This window comes from Triticum dicoccoides, chromosome 2B (genome assembly GCF_002162155.2).
Source record: "Triticum dicoccoides isolate Atlit2015 ecotype Zavitan chromosome 2B, WEW_v2.0, whole genome shotgun sequence".
Classification (NCBI taxonomy): domain Eukaryota; kingdom Viridiplantae; phylum Streptophyta; class Magnoliopsida; order Poales; family Poaceae; genus Triticum; species Triticum dicoccoides.
This window is the reverse complement of record NC_041383.1, coordinates 718,471,048-718,486,540: the sequence shown is the minus strand read 5'-3', so window position 1 is coordinate 718,486,540 and position 15,493 is coordinate 718,471,048. Positions and strand designations below refer to the sequence as shown.

Below are 15,493 nucleotides of genomic sequence, written 5' to 3'. Positions count from 1 at the left end.
AAACATGGGTCAAATCATATGCTAAACTTTTGGCCACGAGATTGAAACAGTGATTTTGGCCACTAAAGGTGAGGGAAAAGTAATTCATGAGAGAGAAAGAGAGGAAAACAAGAAGCCTTCTTCTACATTGCGGGAGATTTTAATGGCGGTTTATCTACGTGTGCACGATTACGGCTTTTTTCACCATGACCGAGCATGCTCTCATCAGACACAACCATTATTCAGAGAACGTTCATGATGTGAGGACATGCCGACATGGAACCATCACTTTCCATACAAGTACATTTTATAACACATTTTCACATAAACCGAACACCCACATTTCATCATTTGTGTTCTTCAGGAGACTAGGCTTATTTTGCTTCCAAGCTCATCGTCTGGTTCTAAGATCCATCACACTACTTAGTATGGAAGTATTCCCAAGGCCCTTCCATACTCCACGACGCTGTCGTATATCTCCTCCACGTTCTTGTACTTGTACTCAAACCCTTCCTTGACGAGCTTCGCCGAAGAAATGCACACTCTCGGCTTCTCGGGGAGATCTCTGAACCTGAAGATAAGCAATCAAAACAAAACACTTACGTACACATTGACAGTGCACGAGCTTCAGAACACGCCATGGCCAGAGTGGAGTCAAGACATTCGTGCGTACCTATGTGTATTGACCTTGTACTGCGGGTACTTGGCAGCCAAGAAGCGGGCAAGCTCGACGACGGTGGGGTTGAGCCCGCAGACGATGTACCTCCCCGACGCGGCCTCCTCCTCCGCGACGAATATCTCCGCTCGGCAGACGTCGTCGATGTGCACCATTGGGATCGACCCCGTCGCCCTCTCGATGTGTTCCAGGGCGCCGGTGTACGCATCATCCCCTAACATCATGGCGTGGGACGCACGCCATGTAAATAAAACTCACATGTATCGGCTGGGTTTTGATTCTTTACTGTTTACAGGCCTCACCGGATAGCAGGGAGAGGATGATGCTGAGGCTGGTGAGGTCGTTCGCCGCCGGCGCCTCGCCCACCGTCACGGCGGGGCACACGGTGACCAGGCTGATGCCCTTCTCCTCCGCGAACGCGCACGTCGCCTTCTCCACAAGCACCTTCGAGACAGAGTACGCCTGCGCGAGAGAGCATGCATGCATCACCGTTTCATATCTCGGTGAAATGATTCAACAGATCGGGAGTGCATATATATGTGTGTGTACCCAAGGACCGGTCTTTGTTGATCTGAGGAATTCCACGTCGGACCAGGATTCCTCGTCAAGGACATGGCCGTCGCCTTCCAGCGGCCGGCTGGACACCGCCGCCACCGACGATGTGAGGACCACTCGCTTCACTGTCCCGGCTCTCACGCACGACCTCATCACGTTCAGGGTCCCGTTGACGGCCGGCTCGATCACGTCTTTCTGTGAAGCGGTGCGCGATTTGGGCAGTTGATAGTTTCAGGGATCAGGGAGTGAGTCCTGAAGAGTGTGTGAGTTTGGTGGTTGTCCCTTACCTCGGGATTCTCTGGCATGAGTGCCACCGGAGCGGCGACGAGGAAGGCGTAGTCGCAGCCGGCGACGGCGTGATCGAAGCTGCCCTCTTCACTCAGATCGGCGCGGAAGACCTCCAAGGGGCCGAGCGCTGCCAGGGCCTTTAGATGCGCGGTCTTCTCCTCGTCATCTGCGAACCCAAAACGCCATGATCGGGTTCATTCCTCAGAGTACCACGTACAGAACCCCTCAACCGGAGGCAAACAAAGATTCTATTTAAATTACCGGGGTTTCTGACGGTGGTCTTCACGGCGTAGCCCCTCTCCAGCAGCATCTTGACCAGCGCCGACGCGATGTACCCGCTGCCGCCGGTGACGCACGCCGTCTTTCGCCTCGTCGCCGCATCGCCAGCCGCCGCCGCCATATCGCCGATGATCACTACCGAGCTCTCTTCTCCTGGCAATAGCTCGAGCACAGGGCTGTGTTTCTCTGGTAGCTGAGAGACAACTCGAGTGTGCTCGCACCTCCACGTGCGTGCATTTATGCACAGATGTTCGTGGCTGCTGGTCGCCACGTAGGTCGTGATGACCAGCGGTGGCAGCAAAAAAAATATGCCGACGACGACCATGCGGTTGTCTCTTATCTCCAAAGTCTATATGACGCGCTGCCGATCAAAAGCGAATTGACCACGCAAGTCGTGATGACCAGAGCTAACGGAAGGAGGAGGAGAAAGGAACCACATTCCTTCTCTGTTGGCGTTGGGGCAGAACGTCTCGGTCAATGATCGATCCTTCTCAACCATTTCCTTTTTGTTTTTATCTTTTTTTTCAATACATGTCTAATTTTCTCAAAACACATTGTCCATTTTTATATACGCGTTGAAATTTTTTCAAATGCACGATGTAATTTTTTTTAAATACATGTTTTGGACTTTTTCGAATAAATGTTAAACTTTTTCCATGTACACATTTATCATTTTTTTAATTGGCATGGAACATTTTTGTTAAACCACATGAACTGTTTTTACATCCCTATAAAATGCCATGAACATTTTTTTAAACGAGAGAATTTTTTTAACGTCACGTTGTTTTTGAATGGTACGAAAAACAATTGTACTACGTAAACATTATTTAAAATTATATAAAAAACTTTAAATCTCACGTATATATATTTTTGAAAGTACATGCACATTTTTATTAAATTGGGAAAAAATACTTTTTTGCATTATGAAAATATTTTTATATATTGTATACACATTTTGAAAAAATCACATACATTTTCTTGAAATCCGGAACATATTTTGTTGTCACTATCGTTTTTCCAATGCTATCAGCATTTATTAAAAGTTGCGGAAACATTTCTTAGCATGGCAATAATATTTTTGGAATGTGTGGTGAAGATTTGTCAACTTTAAACAAAATTAGTTTCCATTTAAAATATAAATAAAATTAATTAAACAAAAAAAGTGTGCTATGGAACTAGTGCTCCTCTTGCACGCTGGGCCGGCCCATGTATGGAGTACTACAGGTGATGTTGTGTTTTCTGTCACAGCAAGAGATACATAGTCGCGCCAGGGATCTCAGCCTTGTTTTTCTTAGTTCTAGTATCTTATTCGGGGGCGGCGAGGCAGAGACTCTGATATTTAAAATAGTGTCTTTCGCCTCCTTTCTTCACTATGGCGATGTTTCGGTAGAGGGTGTGTGGAGATGTATCTCCGGCAGATCTTCTTGGATCCAGTCAGCGTTGGTCTTTCTTTTTTTTTGAAACGGAGTCAGCGTTGGTCTTTCATCTGAACCATTGTTCCAAGAATGTTCCAGGCAAATCACAATCATTGTTCTGAGAATGTTCACAATGCCATATATCACTTTTCATACAAGTATGTTTTACAAATCATTTTTCATATGAACTAACACCCACATTTCATCATATCTGTACTTTAGGGGGTTATAAGCTTATTAACCAGCAAAAAAAGGCTAAGCCTATTTTCCTTGCAAGTGCTTCGTTTGATTCTAAGATCCATCATACTTTTTTTTCGACAAAGGATGAATTTTATTGACTCGAAATGAAGCATCAAGTGGATACTAGCACGGAAGGATACCCAAGGTCCTTCCGTACTCAACGACGTCGTCATATATCTCGTCCAGGGTATTATACATGAACTCAAACCCTCCCCCGACGAGCTTCTCCGACAAAATGCAAACTCTCGGCTTCTCGGTGAGACCGGCGAACCTAAAGCAAACAAACATATCGGCCATGACATACGCATCCCCGATGCACGAGCGTCGGAGCTCGCCATGGCCACAGAGATCTACTCCCTCCGTTCATAAATATTTGTCTTTTTAGAGATTTTCAAATGATTGCCACATACGAATGTATATAGACATATTTTAGAGTGTAGATTCACTCATTTTGCTTCGTATGTAGTCATTTGTTGAAATCTTTAAAAAGACAAATATTTAGGAACGGTGGGAGTAGTAGAGTAGTCGTGGAGTTCGTACGTACCGGTCTATCTTGACGTTGTACTGCGGGTACTTGGCCGCCAGGAAGCGTGCAAGCCCCACGACGGTGGTGTTTTTTTTTTTTGAACCGGGCTTTAACCCCTTTCCATTGCATAGACCGGAAATACAGCAGTTCCAGAAACATGTTCAGGAAGAAAGGAAAGGGAAGAAAGCAAGTTCAAGCACTACCAGGAAACCCACCACACTTGCCCAACATCATGACAAGTGCTATGGGGCGAAAACCTGGATAGCATCAATATCTTTTAAGTTCAACTAGCTATTACAGAACCGACCAACAGGGGCCAAACTGACATCACCAGACCAAAGACAGTGATCTTATCGAAGCAACAAGAACAGAAGGCTTCTAATCTTCCGGTGTGCAACCCCAACAAATCACACTCCGGTGATTGGTTGCCTGGCAGCCTCTCATAGCTTCATCATCTGCATGGTCCCCGCCCTGATCTGCTCTGCGCCTGCCCGTAGCTTCGTAGCATCATATCCCTGTTGCAGACCTGTCCAATAAAGAAAGAAAGAACACATGGAAAAGACAATCTCAAAAGGGGTTTTTATCATTTTCTTCTCAAAGGTGGCTCGATTTCGAGCCAGCCATATAGCCCAGCAGGCAGCTGCAAGGCCCACCGTATAAAACTTCTCTCCCCCAGGAAGAAAAGAATGGCACCACGCATAGTACTGCCAATAACTGCTGGGACATCTATCAATACCCAGCACGACCCCAACGGATCTCCACAGACATTTCGCCACAGGGCATGTAAAAAACAGGCGTCGAGAGCTCTCGACCTCGTTGCAGAATGAACAACAAGGATTACCAAGCCATTTTCTTCTACGCATGACTTGTCTAGTAAGCACAGCATCCTGCGACATTTTCCAAAGGAAGATTTTAATTTTGAGAGGTAACTTGGCTCTCCAGATCCATCTATAGTGGCATCCACTGATAGATCTCTCCAGCCATTTATAGACTGACTTAGTCGAGAATTTGCCATTCTGAGTAAGCCCCCAAGACACCCAATCACTAGCACTGGTCAGTGCTAGGCTACCGACCGTGTCTCGGATTATTCTCCATTGATCAGACAGTTCAGCATTAAGCCCCCGTCTGAAGAAACTGTTAGGTTCCACAAGATTCACCTTATACACCGTGCATTCAGGGTTAGTGCAAATATAGAAGAGTTGTGGAAATTGTTCCCTAAAAGGGATCAACCCATTGATGGAATGCATCCACACTCGGGCAATATTCCCAGATTCTATGTTAATTTTCCTCCCCACTAAATACACCTCTTTCACCTTCAAAAGAGCTTTCCAGCATGGTGAATCAGAAAACCTGGCACAAACCTCAGTAACAGTTTTGTTTCTAAGGTATCTAGCACGCACAATATCCTGCCACAACCCATTTTGGGTCTCCAGTTTCCACCACCATTTAACCATCAAACTAATATTTTGTTTTCTAAGGTCTTTAACCCCCCGGCCTCCTTTGTCTCTGGATCTACATATCATATCCCACTTGACAAGATGATATCTCCTCTTTTTGTTACAACCTTGCCAGAAAAATCTACGTCTATGCTTATCCAGCTTTTCAATGAAAGTTTTATTCATTAGCCACATAGACATGTGAAAGATGGATAGTTGAGTAAGCACTAAGTCAAGCAGAGTAAGCCTGCCCCCAATGGAAGCGGCATTGCCAATCCAGTCTTCGAATCTCTTAAGATACTTAACCACAATGAATTCCCAATCAGAATTGCGAAGATTGGTGTAGCTCACATGCATCCCTAAGTACTTAATAGGGAAACTCCCAATATCGCAGTTGAATAACTCAGCGTATGCTCTAATAACACTATCATCTCCACCCACTGTGAGGATCTCGCTCTTTTGAAAATTCACCTTGAGTCCGGACATCATTTAAAAGGTATAGAGCAGCAACTTCAGGTTAACTGCTTTATCTATATCATGTTCTAAACAGATGATAGTATCGTCCGCATATTGCAACACTGCGACCCCATCCTGAATCAGGTGAGAAGCTAATCCCGTGATCAGCTTATTTTTCTGGGCGTTTTTGATCATTTTAGTCAGACACTCAACCGCAAGATTAAACAGGAATGGAGAGTGTGGGTCGCCCTGTCGCACCCCTTTTGCACTCTGGAAGTAGGGGCCCACACTATTATTGAGTTTAATGCTGACTGTGCCCTTATAAAGAATTTGTTTGACCCAACCGCATCAGGTTTCTTTAAAGCCACACAACTTATGACATTCCAGGAGAAAATCTCAGTTAACTTTGTCATATGCTTTCTCAAAATCCAGCTTAAGCACTATGCCAACTCTTTTTTTGACATGAGTGTAATTCAAAATTTCATGCAAGGAGAGAACCCCATCCATAATGTTCCTACCTTTAATAAACGCATTCTGGGTAGGGCTAATCAACTTATCAGCATACACCTCCACCCTACGATCCATTACTTTTGTAATAAGCTTATATGGGCACCTCAGGAGACATATTAGTCTGAACTGTTGGATTTTGTCAGCTCCCGACATTTTGGGTAGTAAGGTAATCACCCCATAATTAAGACGTTGAACATCAAGCGTCCCATTATAGAAATGCCTAAAAAGGGGCATGACATCATCCTTTACTATATCCCAACATATTTGATAAAATTCAACAGGTACATTGTCCGGACCAGGAGCCATATTGGTGGCCATAGAGAAAAGAGCATCCTTAACTTCAGTCTCCGTGAATTCATGACAGAGATCTCTATTCTCATCCTCACTCAACCTTTCGTCCTCGGACCAAGTATCAGGGTCCAGATGGAATTGGTTGCCCTGAGCTGGGCCAAAAAGATCTTTATAAAACTCGGTAGCATGGGTGATCAGGTTATCTGTGCCCTCTATTTCCACCTCCCCAGCTTTAAGAGCATGGATTGTATTTTTGCGCTTACGCCCATTGGCAATCTTGTGAAAATAATCAATGTTCAGATCACCCTTAAGCAGCCATCGCTCGTGCAATTGTTGAAGCCAGTAAATCTCTTCGTTAACCAAGATCTCATGGAGTTCAAAGCACACATCAATTTTCCTACTATACACATCTGGGGTAAGGGGCCCATCCTCCTCCAGTTCTTCCAGCGCGGCTAACTCCAGCCTGGGATCCTCCTTCAACCTCCTATTGTGACCAGATTTGTCCGAGCCCCGCCCTTTAAAAAAGGTTTTGAATCTCTTCAGCTTAATATTCAGGACATCGATGGGGTCTCTAGAAAGAACCCCTCGAGCCCAGATTTTACTGACCAGAGGCAGGAAGCGTTCATCCTTAATCCAAGAAAGATCAAAACGAAAGTCGCGTGGTTTAGGGGCCTCTCGTCCCTCTTCCCCAGAGTTAAGCAGCAGAGGGTTATGATTCGAAATCTCTCGGACCAGCTTTCTGACAGAAACCAGGGGAAATAAGTCTTCCCACTCCCCAGACATTAGGATGTGATCTAACTTCTCCAAAGTAGGGTGAGCTTCGTCCAAGTGTATTTACCCCCGCTGATATGAATCTCTCTAAGAGCCAGGGTGTTAATAATAGAATTAAACAGGTATGTGGATTTATGGCTAGTCATTTTTTTGTTTTTCTCCCCAGGGTGCCTGAGGATATTAAAATCCCCACCCACTATATAAGGGACTTGCATGTTATTACACATAGTAGCAAGCTCAAGCAAGAACTCCTCCTTATGCTCTTCATGAGCAGAGCCATATACCACCAACAACCCCCAATTGGTTTTCTTCTTCTTATCCAAAACCACCAACTGCAAGATATACTTGCCCTTGACGCAGGAGACCACCTCCAAAGTGTCCTGTCTAACTCCACACAGGATACCTCCAGATTTTCCTTCAGAAGGAATCCAGTTCCAATTGAACAAGTTAAAGGGATCAATTCTCCTCAAGCATTTGGGAGAGAAATCTTTTTTCATGGTCTCTTGCAGACCCAGGAAATCTAGGGCATGGTCACTAATAAGATCAGAGAGGTAGGTGGCCATCCCTTTCTTGCCCACCCCCCTGCAGTTCCAGATGATTCCTCTCATCTGGAACGTTTTTTATGGAACTTGGACTTAGTAGCCCCACCAGGAGGCGCGGCAGGGCTACAACTCACACCTATATCTGAAACCTTTTTCTGGATTCTAGTCACAGGCCTAGAAAGCTTGACAACATGTTTCTTAGGTGTTTTCTTTTTTGGTCTACCAGGCGCCATCTTATCATGTATTATCTCATCCTGGTCCAGCCAAGTGAGGTTCACCGGGGCTATTTTACCCATCCCATTAGTAACAAAAATATCCTCCTCTTAACTCTGATCTAGATTACCTATGCTCTCTTTCTCTTCTAAGTTCTGTCTGACATTTTAAAGCTCTCTTAGCACATCAATGCAAGCAAAATCATTATCAGGAATAGCAACTCCCATATTGGACACCCTACTAATTAATTCGGCATCAGACAGAATGGCAAAGGAATTTTACGAGCATTATGGGAATTACCTTGTAGATTTTTCTTGCTTGCGAGCTTCTCAGCCTTGGCCATCACATGTTCCTGCAACCTCTGGACATTACGTTTCCTGAGTCTGGGCAGATCTTCAGAAACTAGTGGAGGAGTGAGAATCATTTCGTCGTCGCAATCAGAAGGAGGGAGTTGTACCACGTAGTCCTTCGAGATCTTCATCTCAGGATCCATCTCCCCATCCAGCTCCATAACCTGAGAGGAGTTCATTACTACCTCTGCATAAGATAAAACAGGTTGCTTAACAGGAAACTTAGTCACCTGCACATATTGTCCAGGAGTGGCATGCTCAACAGTAGAATGTCCTACAATAGCATCCACAGGGACCAGCCAGCCAGAAGTATCTTGTTGCTCTTTGTGCCCAAAATTTTCATGATCCCTGACCATGGATTCAATCAGCAGAGAATTTTCTTCACTTTCTGACGACGACAAGTCTTCATTCTCTTGTGGTAGCAAACGACAGGTTTTGCCACCACGGAATGAAGTGCCAAGATCTTCAGACACAGGAGCATTCAGCTGTTCAGCAGCCAGCTCATGATCAGCCCGTTTGCGTTTGGGTGTCTGATCAGATTTGTTCACATTGTCATTTTGCACAGTAGTCCATTTGCCTTCCTCCACAAGGTTTCTCACCACCACCTCTTCCACTTCATAAGTGAACTTGTAAAAACGACCCCCCAACATTCCCTCAGCCGTGGCAGGAAGTTGATCCACAAACCTACATCCAATTTTGGCTCTAACAGAGGTGGGACGATTCAAAGTGGACATGTCAACTTTCAGAGTGACTCCTACAAGGCCCCCAACATAAGCCACAGTTTTATCATTACGCTTGTTAGGTGGTATCTTTCCAATCCTAACCCAGGCTATCTCAAGTAGCCCATCAGCATCCACATCTTCAGACCAGGGGGAGAACTTAACACTCACACCGCATTTTTTGAGCTTAATAAATTCTACAAACAAAGCACAGTCCACCTCCCTGGGATTAGGCATTCTCATGACAAACTTTTGTGGAGCGAAAAACCTAGCAGAGCAGCGCCAGCCTTGCCCAACATAAACACTAAGCTCATGTTCAATGTCCTTGGTGGGAGCAGAGCCCTTTATGATAGTAACAACGATATTGTAAATGCGCTCTCTAGCCTGTCTATCAATGTTCGTGTCAGGAATGAAATGGAACCCTTGCCCCTTAGATTGGAAAGCGCACATAACAGGAAGACACTCCCACGGTATGAAATCTTTGCAGATGATATAGAGACACCCATTTTTCTTGCATCGCTCACAAATAGCTTGGGGGCAGCTTACAGTAAAATGACCGGCCAGATGACAGATCTGGCAAGCATCAAGGCGAGGGATGATGTTACCAGTAGCAGCAGGAGGATCACCAGATCGGGGGGGGGGGCACGTTTTTGCCCGCGATCTAGTCCGTCCTGTCGTTGTTGAGGCAAGTAGGAGCAGCATGCGCTCCCCTGGAGGGAGGATCTCCCCTGTGGTCAGCCACGCCGTGCTCCTCGTCCCCCCATCGATCTCGATCTCGACGAAGAGGGTCGATCCTGCCCTCCGCCGCCTCATCCCACTTCTCGAAACCCGAATCACCGGATCCGGACGCCTTTGTCGAGGACGATTCACCCACGCCCGTCCCGGTCTTGCGCTTCCACATGTTGGAATCGCGGCCCCGGCCGCGGCCGCCGCCGCGGTTGAAACGACCAGACCCCCGGCCATGGCGACCCGCACCGAAGCCATCCCTCTCATCTCGGGTCTATGATTGGTGTGGATTGGCTTAGGAGAAGGAGGGTGAGGTGTGGAATCAACTACCTGCACAAATGATCTACAATCACCATGGATTTTCCCCTCCCACCACGAAAAGGATTGAGGAACCCTAGATCTAGTCTCTCGCGGCACGTCCCAGAAATGGGCAAGACACTCGTCAAGGTCCAAATGGGGGGCGAGGGCTCGGGTGCGCGATTTATACCAGCGGCGCCCGACGAAACCCTAGGCTCGCACGATCCATGGCGGTCGGATCCAACCTCCACCACGTGGCGAGCATCAACCGTGCGCTGAGCCGGGCCACGACCTAACAGGCCTGCCCCATCGAACAGGGGTGGCAGACATGACCGTGCAACGCGCCGCACCACCTCCACGTTACCGTGCACCGCATCGACCGAGTCGTTCGCCCGAAACAACGGGACGTGCCGGGGATCGACCGCCACGGCGATCATCGGAGCCCTGTCCCGAACCCTAGCAAAATGACATGGGAAGGAGACAAACTCGCCGATGTCAATCGAATACCCGACACGAAGGTATCTCGCATCGATCGTGACGCCATACTCGTCGAGAAGCACGAGCCGGAGCGCGTCCTTCCTGAGCCAGACCACGCCATCGTGTAACAAGATCCGAAGCGCGGTCCCCAGATCAGCCGCGTGGAGCACCGACCACCGCTCATCGGTGCCGTCCCCCAAGGCGGCGTCGGCCCTCACGCTCAGCCTGCTCGACTCGCTTGCCATCCCTCACATCTTATGTATGTATTCCAACAGGAATATGAGATTGATTCACGACGGTGGTGTTGAGGCTGCCGCAGTTGTACCACCCCGACGCGGCCTCCTCCTCGGCGAGGAACAGCTCGGCATGGAAGAGGTCTTCGATGTGGACCATCGGGATCGAGCCGGTTGCCTTCTCGATGAATTCAAGTTTGCTGACCCTCGCATCATCGCCTGAAACCATCGCACGCACGCCATGTTTCTTTTTCGAAACGGAGGCAAAAAATTTGCCTCATCAATTAATTAAGAAGAAGAGAGTTGTCCAGTTAATTAATGGAAAACCGGGCAAAAACCAGTACAAACAAATCACATGCGGACTACTCCCAAAGTCTAAAACCCCAAGATGGCACTGTCGACCCTAAAGACATTTCCAACAAGCAACAGACCCAAGCCCACACGCATCTACATGGCAAAGGAATCCCCAAAAGAACACCTCGGATGTAGACAAATGACCCCCCAAAAACCACGATGATAAGCTAAACCATGAGGACGGCCCATAAGACCAAGGAGCAACCATTAAGCAGCCGCAGACGCCTTCCCTAAGGCATCACTCTTCTTGTTTTTGCTTTTGAGAGACTTCTCCACCTTTTTGATCTTGTCTTTGTTAAACTTTTCGGTCAGGATGCATGCAACCACTTTACCAGACCCAGGGCTAGCCCCCTCCAAGCTAGAGAGCAAGCTGCAAAGCTCTTTTGCAAAGAGAGCATTGGAACAAGGTGCCAACGTATTTGTCCCAACAACATCTCCACCTGGGGGCACCACGTTCCCAACGGTCACAGGCGAGCGAGTGACCGAGGCATCCAAACCTGCACACACCACAAAGTCAGTCTGACTAGACTCCAAGGGCGGTGGTGAGGGTGTTGTGGGCACCGCCAAAGCCCCTAGCAAGCCCATCTCCTTCGGAATCGCCACCGAAAGAGGTGGAGTGGACTCCTCACATAGCACTGTCAACTCAGGCATAATCTGTAGAATTGGAGCCACAACCTCAACAATCACTTCACCCCCAACGTCAGTTGACACCATAGAGCAGGGCCTAGCACGAGGAGAGAACCCTCCATAGAGGTCGACTTCCTCTCCATCTGCAGAACCAACCTGAAGCTCGGGAAGTAGAGAGCCAATCGGCACAACCTGAAGTTTACAAGAGCAACCTCCGCCCTTGCCAAGACACTCTCAACACGCACAAGACATTCGCGAAGCTCAACGCAAAGTAGCTCAGCCTGCTGCTCAAGGACGGGTTGTAATGGCACATCAGCTTGGATGACGGATGCAGGCGGTGGAGCAACACATGGTTGCAGCATAGCCTCGTCGACGGGTTGCTTCGCACGACAAAAGCGAGCAATGTGGCCGAAACGGAGGCAATTCCTGCAACGGATTGGATCCCTGCAAGAGTGTGCTCGATGCCCCCGACACAAACACCGGAAACATCTATCTCTCAGCCATGTCGGAGGAGGCAGCCGTGCATTGAAGGTAGGGCGATAAAAAGTCGGAGGAGGCGCCGAACGACGCCCCTTCGAGACGAGCTGCCAGCCCCCCATCTCATCCCCGCGCGGAGCGGCCGCACAACACTCAACGGTAGATGCGTCATCCCGACGAAAGCATCCACGCCAATCCCCCCAACCAGGGCGCACAGGCAGGACGAATCGGTCGCCTCCAGCAATGATCTGCGACGCAAGAGCAGTGGGCGCAGCGTCCCAGGATGTCGTTGCCTTCCGCCCCCCAATGGTCGGGTCTGGCCTGCGGGAAGCAAGGGCAGTCGCAGCCAGCGCAGCAGCGGTGGGTGGCGCTGCCGAAGAATCTGCAGTCGCAAGCTCGGGGGAGAGAGAGTGTGGCGGCGACGGACGCGGGATTTGTGGCGCAGATTGTTGGAGCAGGGCCGGTGCCGTCGCCGGGACGACGTTGCCAACGGCAGTCGCGTGGACGCACCGAAGAGACTGTGGCGTGGACTCTAGTTCCAGAATGGATGCTTCACTTGATGGAATGCTGCTGGAGAAGCCGAACGGTGTCGAACCTCGGGGAACGACGGCGGGTGGCGGCCGCAGCTTCACCACGAGATTGGAGGTGGCTGGAGGGGCGGCGTCCGACGGGGCCGCAGGGGCCGTTGCCGGCGCGGGGGAGCCGCCTGGTCGCGAGCATCGGCTTGGCCAAGGAAGCATCCTCTGCCCATTGGTATCCGCGCCCAGCACGGCCGGAGCAGCAGCCGGCGCCGATGACGACGGGGGTGCCGAGCATGGTGAAGCGCAGGAGGCCGAGAGGGAGGCGGACCGGGCTGGGGAGGCCGCGGCTGCCGCCGCCGACGGTGGCGCAGAAGCCGGCTTCGGGCGTGGAGGAGGAGCCATAGCGGAGGGAGCCACCGCGGGAGAAGAGCAGCCGCCGAGAGAGGACGTCGAGGGGATCCCGGATCTGGTCGCAGCTGCTGAAGGGGAGGTCGGAGAAGGGAGATCGGGGCAGCGCCGCCGCGCGCTCACCCGTCTTCCGCGAGGTCGCCCGCCATTCACCTGGGTGGAATCTAGTGCATCGCCGGCCTTGACTTTTTTGTAAGACTGATCTTTGTAAACACGCACGCCATGTAAAGCACATGTACCGGTCGCGCACGTAATTTAGTTTCAGGCCTCACCGGACAGCAGGGAGAGGATGTCGGGCACGCTGGTGTTGACCTTCGCCGCCGGCGCCGCGCCCACGGTGACAACGGGGCACACGGTCACCAGGCTGATGCCGTCCAGAGCGAACGCGCTCGCTGCCTTCTCCAGAAGCACCTTGGAGACAGGGTACGCCTGCGATACGCCACGAGAGCACGGCGGTATGCGTCATCGTTTCATGACTTTGATCTGTCACTGAACAAGTTGAACTCAAAAGGCGTACCCAGGCACCGTTCTTTCTCGATCTGAGGAACTCGACGTCGGACCATGACTCCTCGTCCAGGACATGGCCGTCGCCTTGCAGCGGCCGGCTGGAGACCGCGGCCGCCGACGATGTGAGGACCACGCGCTTCACCGTGCCAGCTCTCACGCACGACCTCATCACGTTCAGGGTCCCGTGCACGGCCGGCTCAATCACGTCTTTCTGCCATCACCGTACAGAGAAAAAGGTGTCAGTTCTTGACTGCCACTCTGAATTTGGTGGAAGACGTGATGGCACAATGAGTTTGGTGGTCGCCATTCACCTCAGGGTTCTCTGCGTAGAGGTTCACCGGGGCGGCGACGAGGAAGGCGTAGTCGAAGCCGGCGACGGCGCCGTCGAAGCTGCCCTCTTCGTCTAGGTCGGCGCGGAAGACCTCAAGGGGCCGAGCGCCTGCAGATCCTTGAGATGCGAGTTCTTCTCCATGTCATCTGGAATCCATAAACCAAACCATAGTGCCAATCACCCTCTGAGGCTAAACAAATCAATCACCCACTGAGGCTAAACAAACCCGTCTGATCAAAACTGAGAAGAATCAATCGATGGTCAAGCCGGGGTTTCTGACGGTGGTCTTGACGGCGTAGCCTTTCTGGATTAGCATCTTGACGAGGGCGGAGGCGATGTACCCGTTCCCTCCCGTGACGCACGCCGTCTTCCTCCTCGTCCCGTCGCCCGCCGCCGATGCCATGTCGCCGGTGCCCGGTGATCACTTGTACAGCTCTCCTGGCAACTCAAGCGCCCGGAGTTCGCTGCCCCTCTGGTGGAATGGGCTGGTGGAGTGGCGCGGTCGATATTGTGGAAGCATTTGGTAGCTGGTGGCTGATCAGTGTGGGTTTGTGAGTCGTGACCATGAGCACTCGGCGAGGAAGGCAGATCGATGGGGCCGTGGCAGATGCCAAGCACCATTGACCGACAAAGGCAGGGCACTACCTGCTCGACATCCCAAAAAAGCTTTAGCTCGTGCATAGCCTATTCTGTATTATTGTATTTTCTGGAAACCGTCAAAGATGTCAAGGCCATAAGATGTAGAGTACTACCTCCGTTCTGTTTTATTGGTCTTTTTGCATTTTGTGTCAAAGTTTCACCGTAGATTTAACCATCGAAATGTTAATGCATCTAACAAAAAATTATATTGTTGAATTCGTATTTGAACACAGTTTTCGATTATATTATTTTTACTATGTATAACTTATATTTTATTAGTTACTAGAAGAACGCCCGTGCGTGGCAACGGGGCCATATTAACTTTAAAAGTTCAATATTAATTATGTTAATATTATATTTAATATTCTCGTACATATTAAGTGACATTAATGACCGTTTTTACCATCAAATTCTCACACACACACCCTCTCCCTCCCTGTTCCTCACTCTCTCCCCCCCTCTCCCTCACTCGGGAGGTGGGATGAAAATAAACCTGGAACGGAGACTACCAACTAAGACATTAGGAGTAGATCATTTAGTTGATAAGAATAAATAGAAAACGGTGTTAAAAAGGAGAAACAGATTAGAATACATTGAAGAACCAAAAGGACGATGTAAAAGGTGATTCGCCTTGCCCCCCCCCCCCCGGG

The 15,493-nt window shown here is 49.5% G+C and overlaps 1 protein-coding gene and 1 pseudogene across 1 annotated transcript; both read right to left on the bottom strand.

The window, feature by feature from the left end:
• Positions 1-220: 220 nt before the first annotated feature.
• On the bottom strand, positions 221-1,956 carry LOC119365826 (anthocyanidin reductase ((2S)-flavan-3-ol-forming)-like). Its single transcript, XM_037631478.1, has 6 exons — positions 1,760-1,956; positions 1,498-1,664; positions 1,205-1,405; positions 958-1,117; positions 653-869; positions 221-550 (listed from the first exon to the last, which is right to left on the bottom strand). Exons 1-6 carry the CDS (start codon positions 1,896-1,898, stop codon positions 403-405), a joined length of 1,032 nt encoding a protein of 343 aa, XP_037487375.1. The 5' UTR covers positions 1,899-1,956; the 3' UTR covers positions 221-402.
• A 1,599-nt stretch (positions 1,957-3,555) lies between these two features.
• Positions 3,556-14,684, bottom strand: LOC119365827 (annotated as a pseudogene).
• Between the last annotated feature and the right edge of the window lie 809 nt (positions 14,685-15,493).